Source organism: Phyllostomus hastatus, unplaced genomic scaffold (genome assembly GCF_019186645.2).
Source record: "Phyllostomus hastatus isolate PE091 unplaced genomic scaffold, TTU_PhHast_1.1 phas_contig_98, whole genome shotgun sequence".
Classification (NCBI taxonomy): Eukaryota; Metazoa; Chordata; class Mammalia; order Chiroptera; family Phyllostomidae; genus Phyllostomus; species Phyllostomus hastatus.
The window spans coordinates 3,481,511-3,503,763 of record NW_025333999.1 but is presented as its reverse complement, the minus strand read 5'-3'; the positions used below and the strand labels follow the sequence as shown (position 1 = coordinate 3,503,763).

Here is a 22,253-nt window from a genome sequence, read left to right as displayed (position 1 = left end):
AGCTGGGAGGCAGGCGGCAGCCCTGAACCTGCCAGCGGAACGCGACGTCGTGATCTGTCTGGATTATTGCCCTCAGACCTCAGTTCCCTCATCTACAAAATGGAAACACTAAGAGCTTCCCACACGGGGCTGTCATGAAGACTACATAGATGGAGCCTACATCATTACCAGCAAGTTGAGTTTCTCAATTTCATGGGGGAAACTGAGGCACAGGGGGCTAATGGACTTGCACATGTAGAGAGAAACTGGACAGATTTGCAGGAGCCTTTTTCTAAAACAATGAGGGTAACCCAGCACCTGTCGGGGTCCTCAGCCTTGCGTATGATGAGACGGGCACCCAGAACAGAGAAGAAAGTTAAACAACTAGACAGATAAGAAGCAAAGGGCTGTGGGGCTAGGTGCTCAGGCTGAGATCCTCCGAGCGTTCTCTATTCCTACCCAAATGACAGCCGCCTGGTAACAAGACAGTAAGCAAGTCCTCGTAGGGCAAGATACCGTCTTGGGTAGAAAAGGTCAGAAACCTGCAAGCAGGGGAGGATTCTAAAGCTTTTCTGTGGTATAAAGTGGCAGCCTGAGAGCTCCTTCTCTAGCTTCCTGGCTGTCTGCCACTCTGGGCATGCAGGAGTGGCTCGATCAAGGTGCTTGACCAGCTGTGCTGGTCCTGCAGCTCTGACCTGGAGGAGGAGTTGCAGTCCCGGATGGGTCCTTGGCAGTGGGGTGGGGAGCGTATGTCTGGGTTGGGGCCTCCAAGTCTATCCCATCCCCATGCCCATCATAAAAGGTGCTTTTGTTATTGTCAGCTCTTCCAAAGCCCCAGGAGAGTCCCTGGCACTTGAGATTCCATTGGCAACATCTTGTTCTCCCCACTTCCTGTGATATCTCTAAGCCCACTGAGGCTCACAGGATGGCGTTACATCTCTGTCTGGACCCTTTCCTTATATAGGATTTTAAAAAAAAATCTAGCCCTGGCTGTCATGGCTCAGTGGATTGAGTGCTGGCCTGCAAACCAAAAGGTCATCAGTTCGATTCCCCATAGGGCACATACCTAGGTTGCAGCCCAGGTCCCCATGTGTGGGTGCACGAGAGGCAACCTAACACTGTATCTCTCACACATCAGTATTTCTCTCCCTCTTTCTCCCTCCCTTCCCCTCTCTCTAAAAATAAATAAATAAAATCTTTAAAGTTAAAAAAAAAACCCTAAATAGGGATTTTCAAGGTCATAAACTGGCTGGCTTTATGCCTGGGTGACTTCATGAAGCCAGTTTAAAAGGTTGATTCTACAATGTTGCCAAATTTCTGCAGGCTCATTTAGAATGCTTTTCTGTAACTTTATACAGAAAAAGAAAACTCAAAAATTAAAAAAAAAATCTGCTCCCTGTGGCAGATTCTTCTGCAGCAGAGTCATTCTGCTGATTGGTTGTCGATGGAAAAATAACTTTGTTTTTGCAAAGTAGGTGTGCTTAAAGTGGACCCTAATTATGGGTCCGCCCTTTCAGGGAGCCCAGAAAGAGCTTATTGCGAACCACAGTCAGTCTGGCAAAAGCTCTGTCATTGAAAGGCTTGTTTCTGGGTCTTTGAAGGTCCCCTTCCCCAAGTCCTGAGGGTCACACTGAGGGATGGAGGTGGGACAGGGCAGCAGGGGCCCCCTCCTCAGAGTTGAAGCGTGTCAGCTTCGACAGAGATGGGGGGGGAGTGCCGAGGGTGAGCTGACCAGACATCACATGGACTCCGTTGTATCCACTGGTGGCCACGGAGGGCAGACCCAACACCCAGGGCACAGCTGGCAACAGTGGGGTTGTGTGTGAACTGATGGATGTGACTGACAGGGTCCTCTCCAAGTATCCCTCCCCCCACCATATGAACCCCAGAGCTTCTGGGGCAGAGGTCATCCTGGAGGGCGAGGGTGTGAGGGAGTGTGGGGGGGTGCCTGCCTGAGCTGCCCCCACCTGGTCATGAAGACCATGCCCCACTCACAAGAAGGAGGGGCCTAGGTCTCCTGATGCCGGAGGAGCACTTGGTGGGGCGTCTGCCTTCTCCAGGCCACAGTCAGGTAGGCAGAGGGGGAAGCTCCCATATCTCCCAGAAGATATGGACCAGAGTTGGGGGAGGGAGAGGGAGAGGGAGAGGGAGGAAGAGAGGTGGTGGGGAGAAGGAGAGGGAGGTGGGAGGGAGGGATACACACACCAGGTGGGTGGAATGGACAAAGAGAGACAGAAAGTGAAAACAGAGAGGAAGACAGAGAGAGTAAGGAGAAAGAAAAAGAAAAAGAGGGAAAGGAAGGGAGGGTGGGAGAGAGAAGGGGGGAAGAAAAAAAACAAAGAGAAAGCAGTAAACATACAGAAAAGATAGAAAATGGGAGGAATGGAGAAAAAGGAGTAAAAAGGAGAGGAGACACAAAAAGAGAGGGAGGGAAGGAGGGAGGGAACCAGAGAGAAGGAGAGAGAACAAGAGAAAAACGGGGAGAGAAAGAAGGACAAAGAGAGAAACAGGACGGGGGAGGGGATCTGAGAAGGAGTCACTCCAGGCTGAGGGCTGTGAAATGTTTGGCTCCTCCCAATGTAAACACCGTCAGGGCCCCGGCGCCCCCCTGCCCTGCAGGAGCCGCTCAAACAGCTGAGGGAGGGAGGGAGAGAGGAGTGCATTTCACTGCACTCTCACATGCCGTGTGTTATCTTTAAAATCTTTTTTTCCTGAAGAAACTGGTGCTAAATTGATGGGAAATGAGTTTTATCTGGCTTGTATTTTACATTTCTCAAATGAGGTTGGATGTTTTTTCATTTTTATTACTTGTCAGCATTCTGTGAAATTTGTTTGAATCTTCGCTCATTTTTATCCAGCAAGGGTCAATGGTTCTTACTGATCTGCAGTGGCTTTTTCTGTGTTAAGGCCCCTGACTTCTTGTCTTATTTGTGCTAATTCCCCTAATGGCTGTGCATTTTACTTTGTTTACTTTTATTATTATAATATTTCACCTACAGGACATCTTAGTGATAGTGTAGCCAAACCTTGAGTTTTAAAACAATCTCTTCCATCACTCTAATACTCAAATAAATAATTACTTAAAAAAAGAGGAAGGGCCCTGACCCCCGTGGCTCAGTTTGGTTGAGCATTGTCCTGCAAAGCAAAAGGTCACTGGTTCAATTTCTGGTCAGGGCACATGCCTGGGTTGTGGGTTCGATCCTCAGTTGGGGGTGTGTGAGAGGCAACCAAATGATGTTTTTCTCCCTCCCTTCCCCTCTCTCTACAAGTAAAGAAATAAAATCTTTGAAAAAGAGGAAGGGAGAGAAGGAGGGAGAAAGGAAGAAAGAGAAAGGAAAGGAGTGAGTGTAGAAAGAAAGAGAGCAGAGGGAGAAGATGGGGAGAAAGTAGAGATAGAGAAAAAGGGGGTGGGGAGGTTTGGCCAGAGTCAGGATATGATCGCCCTCCGCACACTCACGGCACCTCTGCACCAGCTCAGAGGCTCCCACAACTCTGGGAATTTCTTGCTCTGCGAACGCAACTTGACCTCATTACATTCCCAGGGGAGAATCTGAGAGTGGCCCACTTGAGTCCTTAAACTGGAAATGGGCCATCACTTTGGCCCTCATGACAAACCTAGCCCTCATTTTTAGCCAGGGGGCCATTCAAGACCCCCCTGCAGACCTGCTGAGAAGGGAGCCAGGAGCTGGGGCACAGCGGGAGCCCCTGATTCCTCGCTGTAGAGGTGACAGAGGTCACAGGGCCTCAGAGACCCTCCTTTCTGGGAATGCGCCGCTGCACACAGACAGGACCCCGAAAAGATTTGTTTCTGGATTAGGGGCTGGTTAGGTCTTTCCATCCTGACCCGAACACCTACAACTTGAGGAATTCATGCTGTTTGTTACCAGGGCCTTAGGAGCTAATGGCTGCTCAGCCCTTGGGTGCCACCTTGGAGTTGCCTGGAGATGCATGTCCCTTTCCCTAGGCCCCGTGTCCTAGGATGATTAGGAGAAGCAAGAGACACACAAGGGAAGTCACCAAGTCTACAACGATGGGGCCGCCAGGCACGGGGTGGGGGTCCGAATTCTCATGCACGCTTGTCTCCTGATTGTCTTTTTAGGGGCTCCCTAAAGAGACAGTGGTTTGGGTGGAGCTTACAGAGCAGAAGGAACATGAAATGTCCTGGCAGGCCTAGTCTACAGAAAGCAGCACAGCAAGGGGCCATGACGTGAGGAGGCAGAAGGTGGGGTCCCTCCTCCTTCTTCCTCCACGGTGGACGTCATGCAAAAGCCAATCGAAGCTCTTCCCAGTGGCATGCAATGCCCACTACCCCAGAGCACGCTCCCCATCTCCCCACCATGGGAACACGTCCCCTGACCGTTCAATGGCTGGCCCCAGGCTGGGGAAGGGGACTGAAGGGGCATGTGGAGGTCTGGAGAAAAGACTTACGTGAAGGCAAAGGCCACCAGGGCCCCACTGACCACTATGAAGTCAAGAATGTTCCACAGGTCGCGGAAGTAGGCACCCTGGTGCAGGACGAGCCCCAGGTCAATCATCTGCGGGGCGGAAGAGACAGAGCTCAGGTCCCTCAGCCCTGCCCTGGGGGGCGGCCCCACCCTCTAGCCTCTGAAGCAGGGGCAACAGGAAGGGGCATGGGCACCAATGGGATCACTTCATCCTGCAGGGATGGGGCAGAGGCCCAAGGACTTGGGGGACAGTGAGGAGCCCTCACCCAGTAAAAGCTGGCCTCTCTCCATCTCATCAAAGGTAGCTCTGGCTTGCTGGTTCTTAGGCCCAAACCTTGGGGTCCCTTTTGTCTCCTTTTTGTCTTACACCCCACATTGGGTCCACCAGCAATTCTCTTTGGTTCTGCCTTCCAAATCTTCCAAAAATCTACCTACTTCTTGCCACCTTATCTGCTACCACCCTGGTCTGGAAGGCCAGCGAAATCATCTGTTGCTTGTTCTCTTGGCTCCCGCCCACCCTCCCTCCTCTGCTCTGAACCCTCCATGGCTCCCATCCACTCTGACCTTTCCCTCCAAGTCTGTCCTCTCCACAGACATCAGAGGGCGCCTGTGAGCACATGAGTCCAGTCACGACCCTCTGCTCTGAACCCTCTATGGCTCCCACTCGCCCAGGGTAAAAGCTAAAGGCCTCCTTGTGGCCACCAAACCCCTGCATGACCTGTCCCTGTCACCTCCCTGCCCTCATTTTCTCCAATCTCCTTGTTCAGTCTTTCCAATCACGCCAGTCTCCTTGCTGCTCTGCAAACACACCAAGCATTTCTAATGCCCTCCTGTGCCAGGGTGCTGTTCTTGACGGTGCAGAATCCCCTGGCACTCACCTTGATCACCATCTCAAAGGTAAAGACGCCTGTAAAAACGTAGTCAAAATATCGCAGCACCTGCAGGGAATAAGAGCAGGGGGGGCAGTGTGTCACTGGTTTACTCCAGCACAGCCCATGTGAACCCAGCGATGGACCACTGGGGTGTGCGGCCTTCAGCAAAGTCCCCAATGAGAAGAGTCTCCACCCAGAGGAAGCAACTCAGCTGCCCCGCACAGTTGGGCAGGGCCTGTTCTGCCCGGTGGCCCCTCCCACCTTGTCTCTCGGTCTAGATTTGTATGTTATAAAAGAAACTATCCAGCAGATGGCAGCAAAGTCCTACAAAATCACTGTTAGACTGGTTTGCTTACCAAAGGGAAGGGCGCCTTTTTTATTTGCCGAGGCCAGGTGGTTTCTGCCTGGAGGAACAATGTCCTGCAGCCTGGGCCCTCTCCAGGCCACACCATGACATGTCTCTGGTGTGACACTGTTGTGAGGATGTAACTGGGTAGGCGCAGTGGCTAGCACGTGGTTAAGCGCAGGTGGTGGGGAACTTCATCAGATTCTGGTTCGAGTAAGGGCTGGTAATTATAGAACACCACCACCAGAGGGTGACCGAGCACCCCTGGTCAGGTCCGAGACCTTCTCTGCTCAGAACCCTCTGTGGCCTCCACCTCACTCCAGGTAGAAAGCAAAGTCCTCCCCACGGCCCCCCTGCACAATCTGCCCGGTCGCCTCCCTGTCCTCACCTTCTCCCACTCTCCCCCTCACTGGTTCAGACCCTGCTATATTGGATGTCCTCACCTCAGGGCCTTTGCACAGCCTGTTCCCTCTGTCTGAAATGCTCTTCTCCACGTCCCACCAGGCTCCCTCTCCCTCCTCCATTGTAGCTTGGTTTAAATGTCACTTTCTCAGTGAGGCCCCTCTGAACACGTTTAAAATGCCACTTCCTGGCACTTGTGATCTTCCTTACCTAGTCTCCCCTCCACCACCCCCTCCCACTTACCATTTCCTGACAACCCCCTTGCTACAGTTATTAATAATCGCATTGTCCATCTTCCCCACCCCAGAGTCAGCCCCTTGAGAGCAGGAATGTTTGTTTGTCCCCGTGGTACCTCCCACTCCTAGTATAGGGCCAGACATATAGTATGTGCCCAAGACCTGTTTTCTGAATGAATATATGAATAGCCAGAGCTGTACTGGCTCCTACAGGAGCTGGCCTCTGTGATCTGTGGGGTCACAACTCATATTCCCATTACGTGTGGTGCATGAAGAGACGTCAGGGACCAGCGTGGCCAGGGACTGACTTTGTGGAGCAGGCAGCAGGCACGAGGGGCTGGGAGGACCTGGGTAGGCTGAGGAGGCGGTGGAGGGAGAGCATTTCAGGTGTGCGGAGGAGAGGGGACAGCATGGCCAAAGGCCTGGTGCTCTGCGAGCTCTGGAAGGCAGGGACCATCTCATACCCTATCAATCCCTGATGTTTACTCCGTGCCTGGTGCATAGTAGTTGCTCATTAAATAACCACCAAACAAAGCAATGAATAGAACGGAGGAAAGGAGGAAGAAGGAAAGAAAGGAGTGGGGGATGGGCAGGCCAGGTGGACAGGCGAATCCAATTCTGGAGAGCCGGGGAAATTGGGTAAGAAGAAACCAAGAGTCCAATCAATCAGATTCAAACATATCTCATTCTTATATCCTTTTGACCTATGTAAATGGCAATTTTTTGTGGCTCAGTCTAATCCAAAAAGTTTCCCAGTCTCGTTTATCACAGGGGTAACATAAATCAAAGTCCCTATGAGATTCCATTCCACCGGGTCAGCCAAGTGAAAGGGCTGCCAGCACCAAGAGCTGACCAGACTGGGGAGAGGGAGAAGAACCTAAAAACTCCATTTCTGGGTTTACCCTGGGGAAGGTCTGCCCATGTGCCCCAGAGACATGGCAGGGGTGGGGGGAGTGCTGATGGCATTCTACAGTAGAGATGCTCCAAGCGCTCGTCAACAGGACGATGGGTGACCGGATCCTGACACACGGGGGAATATTCAACGGCAATGGAAGAGCAGGGCCGCCGCTACCCATGGCCACACATGCTTGGCTGACGGCAGCCACCGTGCTGGGGGGGGCAGAAGCATTAGTGTTTACTGCTAGAAATGGGCACAGACAAAACCTAGTGTTTAAGGATGCAGGTGCAGGTGGGAAAACCAGGGGAGCTAAAAAATGCTCCTTCCAGAAGCGGCGTTGTGGTTGCCTCTAGAGTAGGGTTTTTCAGGCTTGTCACTGTCGACCTTTGGGGTGGGCTCGCTCGCTGCAGGGAGCCGCCCTGGGCACTGTGGGGCAATGAGCAGTGTCCCATGCCCTCCCACCCGGCCCACGTCATGGCAGTCAAACGGCTCCAGGTGTGGTCCCCAATTGTGAACCCCTCCAGAGGGAAGAAGAGGGGTGACTGAGTCAACACCAGAGGTCGGGGCGGTTCTGTGTGACTTCCTGCCCCAGTGGTGGTTACACGGGCGGGTGTGTGAACTTTAAAATCCTTGATAAATGGATTGCACGTGTTCTAGGCACTTTTCTGAGGCCCCGCTCTACTTTAGCTAATAGACAAAAACTCTGGGAGGGGTCCCTGAGTATCAGACAGCAGTATGGGGCCATCGTGTTCTCAACAAAGGGAGGAGGGCTTTGAGGGGAGAAGTTCAACTGTGAGATGGAGCGGGGAGCAGAGGCTTTGTAGAACATCCCGTGGGGGCTGCTCGGAGCCCTGTCTGGGTTCCTAAAACCCTGGGGGCACCCCCCTGCTCCCCACACCTATCCCTCCCCTGCAGAGGACAGAACCTTGGGTTCTGGTCTCCTAGAGGAGGCAGAGACTTGGCTGAGTCCTCTTGAAACTGCCCCCTCCCCCCCCGGGGCCTGGGTCCTGGGGTCCCTGGGGACCTGGGTAGGTAACTGAGCGTAGCCTCAGCCCTGCCCTGGAGCTGGTTTCCTCCAGAAGCCATGTTCTAATTATTTCCTTTCATTTTGCTTTCCCCACCCCCGGCCGACTGCAGGGTCCCCAGGAGCCCTGCCAGGCCTGCACAGGAAGGGAAAGTGCAAGGTAAGCTGCCAACAGGAGGCACTGAGTTATGGGGCCTCCAGCCTTGCCAGGATCCTAACCTACTTAGTGAGGGTGGCGGGGCCTCACTCCCAGTGGAAAATGTGCCTTTGGCACTGGGCAGGGGGAGCACCGCCAGTCCAGCCTCTGCCATGCCCTTGCCTGCTAGTGCCTCAGTTTCCCTCTCAATCACTGGCACACACTCATTTCTGCTTGTCAGGCTTCCAGGGGGGCCAGATGCAGAGTGGGTGCTCAATGAGTGGAGATGATTGAAAAGCTCAGTGGGACCTTTAGGGGAGGTCAGATTGGAATTCTGCTGTGTGACCCTAGACCAGTCACCCGGTCTACCGGAGTCTCAGTTTCCCCAACTATCCAATGCAGGTACTTGGGAATGCTTGCATGCCCTATGCCCCTGGGAGGCAGCTGGAACACAGCAAGTGCTCAGTTCACAGGGGCTGAGACCTGGACCCCTGAACGGAGAGCTTTTTAGCTTTCCAAAAGCTGAAAGTTTAGGCTGTGTTTCTGAGTGCAAATAATCCTCTCAAACCCCACGTCAGCATGGAAGAGTCTGCTTGGTGAGACCTGGCTGCCTATGGGTTGCCTGTGGAGCACCCCCTGCCCCAGTACCTGGCACGTTCCGCGCAGGGAAAGCACAACTCCACATCCCTCAGCCTCACTGCCCCCACCAGCGACCCTAGCAGCTCTCAGCCCTAGCCACACGGGGCCGCTGTTGCTTCTCCAGGCGCACAGAGCCACCGCCTCTTCCAAGAACACCCCTGAAGAATCGGACTTTCCCCTCATGACCGGCATCCCTTCCACCCTGGCTGTGAGTTTGTGGGCGCCGGGTGGGGAGGCGGGGCCAGACTCACGTTGTTCCGTGGGGCATTGGGCTGCACAGGGTCCTCGGCCGCCAGGGCAATGCTGCTCATGGCGATGACCATGAGGATGCACATCTCAAAGTAGCGCAGGTTCAGAATGTAATGGCACAGGCGGCGAAGGCTGTGGGGGCAGATGGGAGTGCAGAGGTCCACTCAGACCGCGGGCTCGCAAGCCCTTTCCTTCTGTCGCCCCCTGGTGTCAGCTAAGGCTACCTGAGATCTCTCACTCCCAAAGTCCCACACCCAGCAAACTATCAACCTCCTACACCCCGGGCTTCACAAGGAGGCAGGGCGGCCCTCAGCTAGGGGAGATACTGCCATGTCCTGTCTCTAAGTTCCTATCACTCCCAAGCAACTGTCTCAGAACATCTGATTCCCAGGCTGGATTGAAGAAATACTGTCCCTGATGCAGTAGGAGATGAAAAGACTTTTTATGCATAAAATGTCCCATGGTCAGACCAAACTGGGAAACTCTGGGTGAAGTGGACTGGTTTAAAAGATGAGCCGAGGGACCGCAGGCAGCTCGCTCACCCCCTCTGTGCTCTGGCCTCGAAGTGGCCGTGACAACAGGGCCTCACTCACCAGAACCTGGAAACCAGAGTGACTGGGACGGGCTCCAGAAAGTGCGTTACTTAAACTACGAATCGCAAGCCTTATCAGAGCCTTCAGTATGTAGTGGGATACGCTTAAGTGCAATGCTGTCTAAGTGGAGCTGACAGTAGCCAACGCATCACAGGCCATAGGAATGGCAGCAGGAGGGGCGATTAAGAACGGGGACACGGGAGTCAGGCTGTCTCTGGGCTCCCCCACTTGCTTGCTGTGTGACTTTGGGCAGGTGACTTCACCTCTCTGGGCTTCAGTTTCTTCATCTGCTAAATGGGACTAAGCACAGTACCAATCCCATAGGATTATTAAGAGAATTTTTAAAAAACATGTAAAGCACTCAGAACCATGCCAGGCACAAAGTAAAGGTCATGTAAGTATTGTGCTTCTCCAGTAAGACAGGTGATGCCAACTGAATACAAAATAAAAAAGTACACTCCTAGGGTGAGTCCCGAAGAGGCAGGTTAGAGAAAGCAGTGGCCCCCAACCCCACCCCAACTCCGGTTATTTGACATGATTCTTCTTTGTTGAGAAGTGTTTTGAGGGACCGGAGATTCAAAAACAACCCTTGGGAAGAATGTGACCCTAAAATGATGCTGAGCCACCCTGACCTACATGTGATAAACTTCTCTCCCAAACAACCTGTCCCCCTCGAGGATGCCCAAGGCAGTGGACCTCAGAGCACCCCTGGCCCGAGTCCAGAGCCTTGTGAGCGGAGGCTCGGGGCACAGCTCAGGCTTCACAGCTGCCGCCCGGCTGCTCAGCTGCGGGCTGTGCCCGGGCAGCCCCAGCTAAGGGGCGCTTCTCACATCACAGACACCTCAGGTGTGGGTGTTCATGACAATGGTTTTCTAGCTGATGGCAGGAGTGGGTCTTTGCCAACAAAATCAGTGCTTTATGACATTTCTATCTTATGTTCCTCAAGAAAAGGGCGTCATTTAGAAATTTGCTCAACGGTCCCTTATGGACTAGAGTGGTCTTGGAGGTCGCTCGCTCCCATCGCCCTCTGTCCGGTCTGCTCCGGCCTGGCTCCCACTGCCCCAGCCGGGGTCATACTCACGGGTTGGTCGTGGAGAGGATAAACATGGAACTGTAGGGGGGCATGGGCTTGGGGCCGTCTTCCCCGGGGTCATCTTCCTCCTCCTTCTTCTCTTCCTCCTTTTTTGGCAGTGGGTCTGGGTTGGCGTTTTTGTTCACTGTTGGGACAAGAACCAACACAGGGCTCCCGCCACAATTTCCCACAAGCCTCTGGGCTCCTGTTCACTCCCCAGGACACGAAGCAGGCGACACGGATAAAGTGCATACTGTGTGCCAGGCACTGTTATGCTGTTGAATCCTCACATCACCCTATGAAGTTGGTACTTTATGGTCCCCATTCTATAGATAAGAAAACGGAGGCACAGAGAGGTGAAGTGACTTGCCCAAGGTCACACAGCTGGGGTGCGGCAGAGCTGGGATTTGAGCACGCACAGCTTGGCCCCAGAGTGCTGGTTCTCAACTACTCTACGGCTGTCAGTCTGGTGGGATGCTCACAGGATATAACACAGACCTGCCCCCATCTTATGATGATCTTCATACTGTCACTTGGGGGCAGGCAGGGTGGGTCCCAATAACCCCGCCTCTCAGGTGAGGATACTGAGCTCGCCCACCTTCAGACTGAAGGGTCTGCCCCCATTAACGCCCCTGCCCTGCCCAGGGTGAGGAGCTGCCACCCTCCCAGCACAGATTCTGCAGCTTTCCTTTGCTATGTGTCTGTGGGAAGGCCGAGCCTCTCTGAGCCTTAGTTTTTCCATCTGTAAAATGGGAACAATGACAAGATCCACACTGTGGACTGCGCCAAGCATGTAGAAGACAAACTCACAGAAGTCTCTTGCATGGAAGTGACACTAGAGGCACCGGACTATTATCCCCTCAACACTTAACAAACTCAGTGGGTCGTGTCCAAATCCCTAGTGCTTCTCTGGGCCTGCTCTCAGGTGGGGCATGGAGTGAGGGGCAGGGGCTGCCAGCCCCCCAGGGCCTAGGCCTGTGCTGTGCGACAGGGAGCTGTGGCCAGTCCCCACGGTGCCGGGTGGCGAGCACAGAATGCACACAGACACTAAAGTCTGAGTGTGACAGAAAGAATGTCAAATAGCTGGTTAATGATTTTTAAAATACTGATTACATGTTGAACTGCTAACATTTTAGATATAAATAATATTTTGGGTTAAATATAATGTTAGTTTATTTTACCCGTTTCTTTTTTATTTTTCATTCATGCCTTTCCCTCCTTCCTTCCCTTCCTTCCCTCTCTGTCTGTCCCTTCCTCTTTCCTTCCATCCTCCTTTCTGTCATTCTGTCCTGTAATATGGCTATGTGTGTGGCGTGTGGCGCATTTTCTGTGGACAATGCTGGCTTAGAGAATCATCTGCCTTCCCCAAATTTCCATCAGAAGAATCCATGGCTCCTCAAATATGGTGACTTCTGTCTCTCCTGTGGGGACTCTGGAAGCAGGAACCATCGCTGGCCCTGTTGAGCATGTATGGGCCAGCCACTGTATGCATATTATCTCATTTAACGCTCCTAGCAGATCTGCGGGGCAGAAACTACATCGATGCCCATTTTCCAGAGGAAGAAACTAGGGCCCGAGAGGCGGGGTCATTGTCCAGGGCCACCCAGCTGAGCCTCCAGGGACTGAGCCCAGGGATACTGAGTCCCGCCTTGCCGCAGGGAGGGGGGTCTCACCTTGGACTACAGTGTGGTTGAGCGGGGGTGGGCAGGCTGGGGGGATGTCCACCGCAGTGTGGTCGGGTTTCCTGGCAGTCTTAGCTGAGTTGGCCTGGGTGCTGCTGGGGTTAGTGACGATAAGGCTGTTCTCTGGGGTCTTGGAGGGGCCGGGGTTGGATGGGTTCCCCGGGTTGTTGGGCACCCGGCGACTGGCGGTGTTCTGGGGGTTGGTGGCTGTGGCAGACGGGGCCGCCGTGGGGCCAGGGTTGGTGCTGTTCCCCATCTTGGCTGGGCTCTGGGGCAGGCCGGCGTGGCCGAGGCTGTCGTGCGGATTGGCCGACTCTGCGGTGGCCAGCTTGTTGTTCTTCATGTTGTCAATGTCCTCAGCCAGCGGCGGGTCTTGGCGGCCCAGGTCCTGCTGGATTGGCCGGGTGGTCGACAGGTTGGGGCCCGACACGGGGACCCCAGAGCCCTGGGTGTCTCTGCGGAAGGCAGGCCAATGGGAAAGAACCCGTAATTGAGTTAGAATTACAGAGCGAACATGTCTGGATCCTGCCCAAGACACCCTCATTCAAGGGTGCAGCGTGGACATCGAGGGGCCGTGTCCCAGAGCTCCCCAGCACCTGGCACTGAGACTCCTGGACCCATGTAGGCGAACAAGGCTGCCTCCCCAGACTTCGGTGTGCTGCCGCTCCTCCCCGAGCGGCTGCCTCCAGGGGCACGAGGAGTCAGAAGGGAAAAGCGCTTCCTGCCAGGCCTGCAGCCGCCCAACCCTAGACTCCCAGCCAGACCTGCCTGCAAGTCCCCATCCACTCCCAGCCAGCACTGGGTACACAGTGTTTCCAGGAGCAGCGAAGCCAGACACGGGGACACCATTTCTTTTTTGTAGAGAAACAATTAAAAAAACCCTCATCCGAGGATATGTTCATTGATTTGGGGGGGGGGGTGGAGAGAAATGTCGATTGGTTGCCTCCCACAGGAACCCTGACCAGGTATCAAACCCACAATCCTTTGGTGTAGGGGACAAGCTCCAGCCAGACCAGGCGCCAGCCAGGGCAGGAAACGCCATCTCTTTAGGGATGGGGTTGCCTCGTGGCTTTAAATGCCTGCAGTGTGTATGTATGTTTCCTCCCAACATTCCACTTAGGGGAAGCAGGCAGTACACCGTAAACATATTACAAAATAACAAAAAAGTGATAACAACAGACATTTCAGCCATACAAACTCCCGGGTGCCGCTCTAAGCACTTGACTTATAATAAGCCCTTCCTCCTTAGCCCTGAGAGGAACAATTACTAGCACTCTTTCACAGACGAGACTGAAGCTCAGAGAGGTTAAGTCTCTTGCCCAAGGCAACAGATCTAGTAAATGAACAAGATAATTTCTCACTTGGCTACAAATGGGGTGGGCAAAGCACTGGAGGTAGAGGGAAGAGCCACCCCGACGTGGGGCCAAGCTGGCTGTTTCAGGAGGCTGGTATGGCTGCAGGTGGGCAGTCAGGGGATGAGATGAGTGCCAGGAAAATGCCTGGCCACTTCCTGTCCAATGATAAATGAACGTCCCCATTTCTCAAACGAGGATACTGAGGCCCGGAAGTCCCACAGGTCCAGGCCTCCCCTCAGTCCGTGCCTCCTCCCACCTGCATGAGCACCCGCAGCTCAGCCAAGAGCCTCAGGAGCCGTGGCCCTGGTGAGGGTGGCTGGGGTCTGGCACCCATCGGGTGCTCTGCTCCCCTACGCATGGATCCAGGTGCACCCAGCTCCCCAGCGGCCACCTCCCCCAGGGCCTGGCTGCTGAGCGATCTGCTCGCCTGCACTGGCCCTGGCAAAGTCTGTTTCCTGGAAAAAAAGGGCCTCTGTTGTTTAATCTCAGTGACACCCCTCTCCAGCGGGCTCTGTAGTCTAAGACTTCTCCCTCAGGCTCTTCTTAAAGACTCCCTTGATTTTGCAACCTGTGCCCTCCACATACTTGCCCTCCTCACAGCTCACACTTACTGAGTCCTTGCTGTGGGCCAGATTTTACACATTATCAGCTCATCCAATCCTCAGAGTAGCCTTGGGAAGTGGGTAGTCTTGTTCTTTCTGTCTTACAGGTGAGGAAACCAAAGCTCAGAGTCAGGAAGGGCCTTGCCCAACTCCACACAGCCAGCTGGGAGCCCAGACAACAACGCCCCAGTGTCCATCCTGCTAACCCCCACCTGACCCTGCACCTCTCTCACAAAGCAGGTTTTTTAAAAATCTTCACCCAAAGATATGTTTATTGCTAGAGAGGAGAAAGGAGAGGGGGAGAGAAAGAGAGAGGAGAGAGAGATAAGAGATACATCAATTGGTTGCCTCCCATACGTGTCCTGACTGAGGATCAAATCCGAATCCTAGGTATGTGCCCTGACCAGGAATTGAACCTGAAAACTTTTGGCGTATGGGATAATGCTCCAACTATAACTGAGCCACCTGGCCAGGGCTTACAATGCAGTTTGAGCTCACCCAGAAGGCTTGGCCTGCAGCCGGTGGGTGTGGGGATCCTCGGCACTCACTATAATGGCCAAGAGTGTGGGCCAACCTCGGATCTATGCCAACTCCTCAACTTCTTGAACAATCTTATCAGGCTGGGATCGCACTGCTCCCATTATACAGATGAGGAGACTGAGGCCTGGAGAAGCTATCATACTAGAAAATGGTTCTGTCAGGCTGTCACCATCACACACTCACTCAAGAGGCCAGACTGAGCAAAAAGCCCGACAGCACTGAGGTTGCACCCATTCATTCCGTGCCCAGTGAGATGCACTGGCAGGAGCTGAAGATCCCAGGCGGCACAGGTTCTGTTCCCCAGGCCCAACCCAGAAGCCTAAACATATCTGACACTTAAAAATAAAAAAAGCCAGCCTCCCTGGAGGGCCTCCCACTGGCTCAGCCACCAGCACCATCATCCTTGTTTTGCTTTTGTATTTTAACTTGCAAAAGGCGTGGTGGTGGTTAGTGAGCATAAGACAGACCAGGTATTTTATTTTCAAACTTGTCTTTCTGAGGCTGCACAGGAAGAGGGGCAGGCCCAGGAGAATTTCTCACTTCTCTGGCACGTGAGCAGGTCACGAGTTGACACCTGGATGAAGTTTCATCAGTGCCACTTAGTAGCTATGTGACCCTCTGTGGTTGGAATATCCTCTCTGAGCCCAGGCCCCTCATATTTAAATCGGGGATAATGGCGGGAGAGCCTTCCCTGTAACTTGGAGATGAGAGTGAAGACCCTGGGGCCGATGTGCGCCATAACCATGGGCGAGTTAGCGTGTTTCTCACCCGGAACGGGGGCACGGGAAACTCACCGAGTCACGGTGAGGAGTGCATGTGTGAGGAGCTGAGGGCTGGGGCTGCTCCCAGGCCTTGACACACAGGGGACTTTGCCCTGACGGCTTTAGAACCTGCTCGAGACCAGTGATCCTTGGTTCCTCCCAATTTCTTTCTTTCAGACCAAGAATGTCTATCCTGTTCCTACCTGGATGTATTTTGGAAGCAGAACACTTGTTTTCTAGTTTCCAGGTTCACAGATGGAGGGGAAGTTGAGACTTTTCGGGATACCGGGATGGGGAGAACGTACTTTACTCATGGGATGGACGTGGGGCTGGACGCAGTGGGCTGGATGGCGGCCCCTCAAACGATGGCGTCCATCTGGAACTTGTGAGTGACCTTTTTGGCGAAAAGGTCTTTGCACATGGAATTAAGTTAGGATCACGAGATGAGCTGGTCCTGTTGGGGGCCGAAATCCAATGACCAGTGTCCTGAGGAGAGGAGCTCGGGGGCTGCAGAGAGCAGAAGGCCCCAGAAGACGGGGGCGGGGCCTGGAGTGACGCGCCTCTCAGCGCGGGCGCAGAACCGCACTAGCTGAGTCCTGAGCCACGCCAGGGAACGAGCAATGAGCTGGACGGTGGGTGTCACCGCACGGTGTGGGCTAAATGGATACGTTAGGATCCACAAACGGGCTCCTAATTCTAACCCACTGCTGGTGCTTTGTAGATGGTGTCCATCAGATGAAGATCTGGCTGGGAATATTCCCTCATTTCTCTATGTTTAAAAATAGATACCCCTATTATAAAGCAGGCTGAGAGTTAAGTTATCCTTTCACAGAGAATCGAAGCCCTGTGGCCACCATGCAGAGGATGGACTAACAAACACAGCGGAATGAGGGCGCACAGCCTACGCGTTGGACCAGGAGCCCCTGTGCAGACGGAAAAGGGCCTGCCGGCCTTTGCTTTGTCTTGTTTCTGCTTCCTCTGCTGGCACTGTGTGCCGTGGAGTTTTAACAAGCTCAGCCCACAGCGGCCTAATATCAACCTCCCCGAGGTTTCATTTCCAAATGTTTCCAAGGAGAACGTAAAAGGGGCAGAAGACTCTGAAGTCAGGCCCCTTCCCCCTTCCCTCTTGGGGGTTTGCCTTCATCTGCCCTGAATAGGCGGCTGGTTGCATAATGCCCGTCCTGCACTGCATCTGTCTGCCAGCCAACCACGTCAGCGTCCCTCTGCAGAGGGTTGTGGGCAGCCTGCCTGGGGCCTGCTCAGGTGCCTGGACCCAGAGGGGATCTTGCTTCCTTGAGCCCTCTCTGTTATGAAGACCTGCATACATTTCCTTATTTAATCCCCACGACAATCACCACTGGAGGTGGTGTTAGGATCAAGCCCATTTTAGAGATGAGGAAACAGAGGCTCAGAAAAGCAAAGGCATTTGCCCAGTATTACCTAGCTGGTAAAGGGCTGAGCTGGACTCTGGGCCTAGAGATTTTAAGGTACAGTGCCACCCAGTATAGAAAATGGGGGTGATAGGTAATTTGGGGTGCATGGAATGTGGTTGAAGGGACTGGCTAAGGCCCTGTGGGGGTGCTGTAAGGTTCAGGGTGTTAAAGGATAAAGCACCCCCCCTACTTCCCCATGCAGGACAAACCGTGAGGCTCAGAAGTCTAGTAATTCTCTTCTCGCTCCTTTTGGGCAGTGGGGGGTGGTGAGAGCAGGTGGGGCTGAGGTGCCCAGAGCTGATATGTTAACTCTGGGGGTGGAGGTGGCAGGTCTCGGCAGAGCCCCTGCGCTCAGTCAGCCCAGCAGAGTCCTTCCACAGCCTGGCCGCTGTGGGCGGGATGTGGACACTGGGACCCAGGTTTTCCCCGGGAGTCAGGGAAAGCTCCATCCTCACTCTGGGTGAGCCAGTGAGAGCGTTAGGGGAGGGGGCACCTGCAGCTGGGGCACTTGGAGAGGAAGTGAAGTACAAGTGGGGGGGGGGAGCAGAGGGAACAGAAAGAAAACAATCACATATGTTCTCCACACTCGGAGAATGAAAAGCACAGCACGAGTCTGGGAAAGGGCCTGAGGGGTGGCGGGAGGGAGGGTGCAGGAGGCACAGGTCCCGGGAGGGCCACGGACTTTGCTGCCACACGGAACCGGGACATCTTTTCACTGCATTATATTCTTGAATAAAGTTTTAACTTTGTCATTCTTATTTTCCTTAAAGCAGACAAATGGATCAATCTTGAATCCCCGCCCCAAAAAGTGCCTAAATGTTCATGAAGTTTTTTCCCAAAGAGCATTAGAACCTTTTTATCAGCCGAATGAGTAGCACCTCTGCTGGCCAGGGTGCCTGACGCATCGACCAGTCAGGGAGCGAGCAGCGCCCTTCTGGTTCAGGACAGGAGCCCAGCCAGCTGGGCGTCTGTGTGTGGAAGTGGGAGGTACTGCCTTCCTCCAGATGGGAGAGGGGACAGGCAGTTGTGGGATTCGAAGAAGCTGGGTGGTCACACTTCTGTGGGTAGCTGGCTGCCCTAGGGAAGTCCCTTTTCTCTTCCTCTCTGGGCCTCAGCGTCCCCATCTGTAAAAAGCAGTTTGAGTGAACTATCTAAAGGCTACGGATCTAAAGTTGTTTTTAATGTCTGTTAGTCTTAATAATAATAGAAATAGCTAATGTTTTTTAATTGTTTACTACTACTCCTAAAAACAGTTAACATCTATTGAGTGTGTAATAACAGTAATATTCATACTGGTAATAGTAAACGTTACTGCACATGCACTGTGAACCAGGCACTATTTAACGCATTTACGTGTACTAACTGGTTTGAACCTTACGCCTACCCACGGAGGTAGGTACCGTACTTATCCCCACTTTGCAGATGAGGAAACAGAGGCCCAGAGAGGGGAGGCAATGTACTGCAAGTCACACAGCCAGCAAGTGATGAGGGAGGAGAGTGACCTCCGGCTCCAGAGTCCTGGCCTTAGGCCATCAGGCTGCAGTGTCATTCTGTCCTTGTCATTCTGCCTCCTCCAAAATGGGAGCAGATATAATACCCAGGATGATAGTTACAGCAATATTAGTAGTGAAAGTGACAGCCACAGCGATGCATGGGTCCCGTGCAGTCCTGTGCTAAACACTTTATTCCACTTAAAATTACTTCAGTGGCCTCCCCTTGCCCCGAGAGAACTCCAGGCCCTGCTGACTGACCCATCACTGCCCCTTCGATGTCTTTGTCTCCCCCTCACCCTCCACACAGCAAACTGGCCTCCTTCTGGTCCTTCGCACACGCTGTCCTCAGAACACTTCACTTCCTTCTCCAACCATTCTCCTCGGAAGCCTGTCCCCTGCATGCCCAGTGCCTGCAATCACTTGACTGGATCCACAGCCCTGACTTTGACTATGGTAGGCACTTAGTAAACACTGAAGAAATGAATGAATAAGCCCGAGAGACAAAACCCTAGAGCAGGAATGCCTCGGAACAGCTGTTTTCAGGGGGCTGTTGTGGAGACATGTGCAGACGTAATGGTATCAAAACTGCGCAGGCGGGCACTGTGGGTATTCAGGAGCTGGGAAGCCGGCCCACTGATACCTCGGCACACGCAGGGCTGTCCCACCTGGGGAAGAACTAGCCTCTCTCCTTCACAGCGTTCGAATGTCCCTCACATAGGTGAAAGATCTGCCTGCAGTGATCTGTGCCTTCAGTTTGAACCTAAGTCTGTTTTCTGTATGAGGAGAAAGAGTTTTGCGTGATTTAAATACACATTGCATTTTCCCTGAGCACAGCTGTTGGATCCGTTAGGGGAGACTAGACTCTATTTCATAGGGAACTTCACCTTGGGACAGCCAATCATGGACACTGGCCCCGAGGCCCCGTTTTGGAACATTGACACATTGATGGCAACGCTCTTGTGTCACGTAAATTGTCTGCATAACCCCAAGTCACCTGGCGTTTGTACCTGCAGCACTCCTGGGGACTTGCGCCGCTGCCTGCCTCAGAATCGCATCACTCTGCCCTCTACAGAGACTCATTATTTTAAGTATGGTCCCCAGACCAGCATGGGCCTCACCCCAGAGCTCTTTGGAAATGCAGACTTCCCGGTTGCACTTGAAACTTACAGAATGAGGATCTGTGCTTTAGCAAGATCCCTGGGGACCAGGCACACACCCGACTTTGAGACGTGCTGGCCTATTGTGCACGTAACCAAGCCACTCCAACACAACTTTAAAAAATCGACAGGACGCCACAGTGGTGACTGAAAGAAGACTAAGAGGACGTTACTTAATAAAAACCAATGTCTGTTTCAACTTGTAAGTTGTTGGGCTACTAGGTGTAGAGCCTCTATTGGACCCGCTAAGGAGTGTAACAAAGCATTGTTATGGAAACGAGGTTGCTGCTTCTGCCTGGGAAGTGCTGGCCCGAGAGGCCTCCAAAAGCCTTGGCCCTGCTCTGCCTTCAGTGATGAGGGTGGGGTGGCTTTTGCAATCCCCCCAGAAAAAGCGCCGGGCGAAAAGATGGTTGGCTCAATAACAGCTAAAAATGGTCTCCAGGGACCAGGCACTTATGTGTCTGCTGCACATTCAGGCCCTTTGCATATACTACCTCATTTAACTGTGGCAATGACCCACTATGCTATTTTGGACTCCACTAGGCCATTTCACAGACTGCGAACACTGAGGCCCAGGATTGTGAAGTCCCTTGCCCAAGGTCACACAGCAAGCGCATGGAAGGACGGTATAACTTTGGGGGTATTTTTGTGGCATTTCCCTGAAATGCAGGAGGGCATGAGGACCTGCCTGAAGCTTCTGGCGTTGGAGGCCTGGGTGCAAGGCCACTTAGATGTGTGACCTTGGGCAAGTCGCTCCCCCTCAGTTTCCCTATCTGTGAACTGTGGTGAGGGCAATGGGATCAGCCTCAGGAGGAGCTGAGAAGACTGGGCTGCTCTGGAGAGGGCCAGGTATACAGCAGGCGCCACCTGGATTGTTAATATCACTACTGTTGTCATTGCCCTGATTTGGGGTGGCCTCCACTTACTTCCGCCTCCGGTGCCTGCGCTCCTTGTCTTCCCTCCGCGCGTGCGCGTCCACATCATACGCGGCTGGAGCGCCGTGCCGGTGCCGCCGCCTCCGCTCGCTGCCATCAGGACCCTCGCCCTCGCCCTCACCGCCCCGGGCCGGCCGGCTGCCCTCGCGGTGCCGGGATCGCCGCTCGGCCTTGTCCTCCGGGGCCTCCTCGCCTGGCCTGCGATGGGCCCGGTGCCTGCGGGGCTCCCCGTCAGCTCCGGTGCGCGGGGACCCGCTGCGGCTCTCCCGGCTGCCCCCCGGCCGGTGTGTGTGCCGCCGGTGGGGGTCCCCGGCCTTGGCCCGCTCGGCCTCACCCTCCCAGAACCCTGGTGGCTCCGGGCCGCCCTCCCGAGAGTGGTGCTCTGACTCTCGACCATAAGGCCCCTCCCGGCTCAGCTCGGCCTCCTGGCTGCCCGCCCAGGGCCGCCGTGCGTCCAGGCCCACGGAACCGCTGGGGTCCCGGGCCCGGTCGTGGTAGCGGGCCTGTTTCCGGAGGAAGTCCTCGGCGCGCTGGTGGCCCAGGCGCTGGTCTACTGTGGGTTCCGCCGCCCGGCTCTTGTTGGTGTTGTTGTTGCGGTTCTCCTGGGGATCGACCACCAGTGGCCGGTCCAGGTGGGTCTTCATGTCGGGCCGCAGGTGCCGGGCATAGGTGGCTTTCCAGCGCTCGTCGGGGTCCAACTCGTTGTACAGGGCCTCCCGGCTGGCCAGCAGGTTCTGTTTGCGCATCTCGCTGGTCCGCTGCTCCCACACGGACTTGGCCGGCTTCTGGTTCTTCTGCTGCTCCTTCCTGCAAGGGAGGGCTCATGGGTTAGAGCACTTCGGGGCACTGCACCTGAATGGAACACTTGGGCTTATGGGTGTCTCCACCAGGCGGGGGTCTCTGTTCATGGGGGCATCCTGGCCTAGGTGGGAATATTGGCCCAAGGAGATGTCTCAATCTGTGTGGAAAATTCAACCTAGCTGGACATTTCAGCCTTACAAGTGTCTTGACCCAGGTGGGCATCTTGGTCCAGATACACAATGTATGTCTCCACCTAGCTGGGCATTTTGGTTGACAGGGGTCTCAGCCCAGGTGGGTGTCCCCACTGTCTTCTTTATGTTATAGCACCTGAGCCCCTGGAGGCATGCTGTCATGATGCCCAGAATATTTTAACCTCGGAGACAGCTGATCGTAAGGCCACTGGCCTGGAGCAGGTTGGGGAGGCCGCTACGCCGCCTGTAGGACCCTTCAGTTCTGGGTCCCAGGAGAGCCCGAGCAGGCACATGGGAGGCGACAAGCAGTGCCTCTGTATGCGCTGGGGCAAAGCAGCCAGTGGGGCCCTGCTGGGAGTGTGGGGAGACTGTGTCCCGCCTGGGACACCGAGTTTTTCAGGGGTTCTGTGTA

At 54.2% G+C, this 22,253-nt stretch overlaps 1 protein-coding gene across 1 annotated transcript in view; it reads right to left on the bottom strand.

Moving 5' to 3' along the window:
• Positions 1-22,253, bottom strand: part of CACNA1A (calcium voltage-gated channel subunit alpha1 A) — a 293,167-nt gene that overhangs the window by 47,385 nt on the left and 223,529 nt on the right. The window contains exons 21-26 of the mRNA XM_045852887.1: positions 20,841-21,656; positions 12,565-13,028; positions 10,901-11,036; positions 9,229-9,358; positions 5,303-5,362; positions 4,408-4,514 (exon numbers count right to left, since the gene is read on the bottom strand). Coding sequence (XP_045708843.1) covers positions 4,408-4,514; positions 5,303-5,362; positions 9,229-9,358; positions 10,901-11,036; positions 12,565-13,028; positions 20,841-21,656 — 1,713 coding nt within the window. The remainder of the gene's footprint in view (positions 1-4,407; positions 4,515-5,302; positions 5,363-9,228; positions 9,359-10,900; positions 11,037-12,564; positions 13,029-20,840; positions 21,657-22,253) is intronic.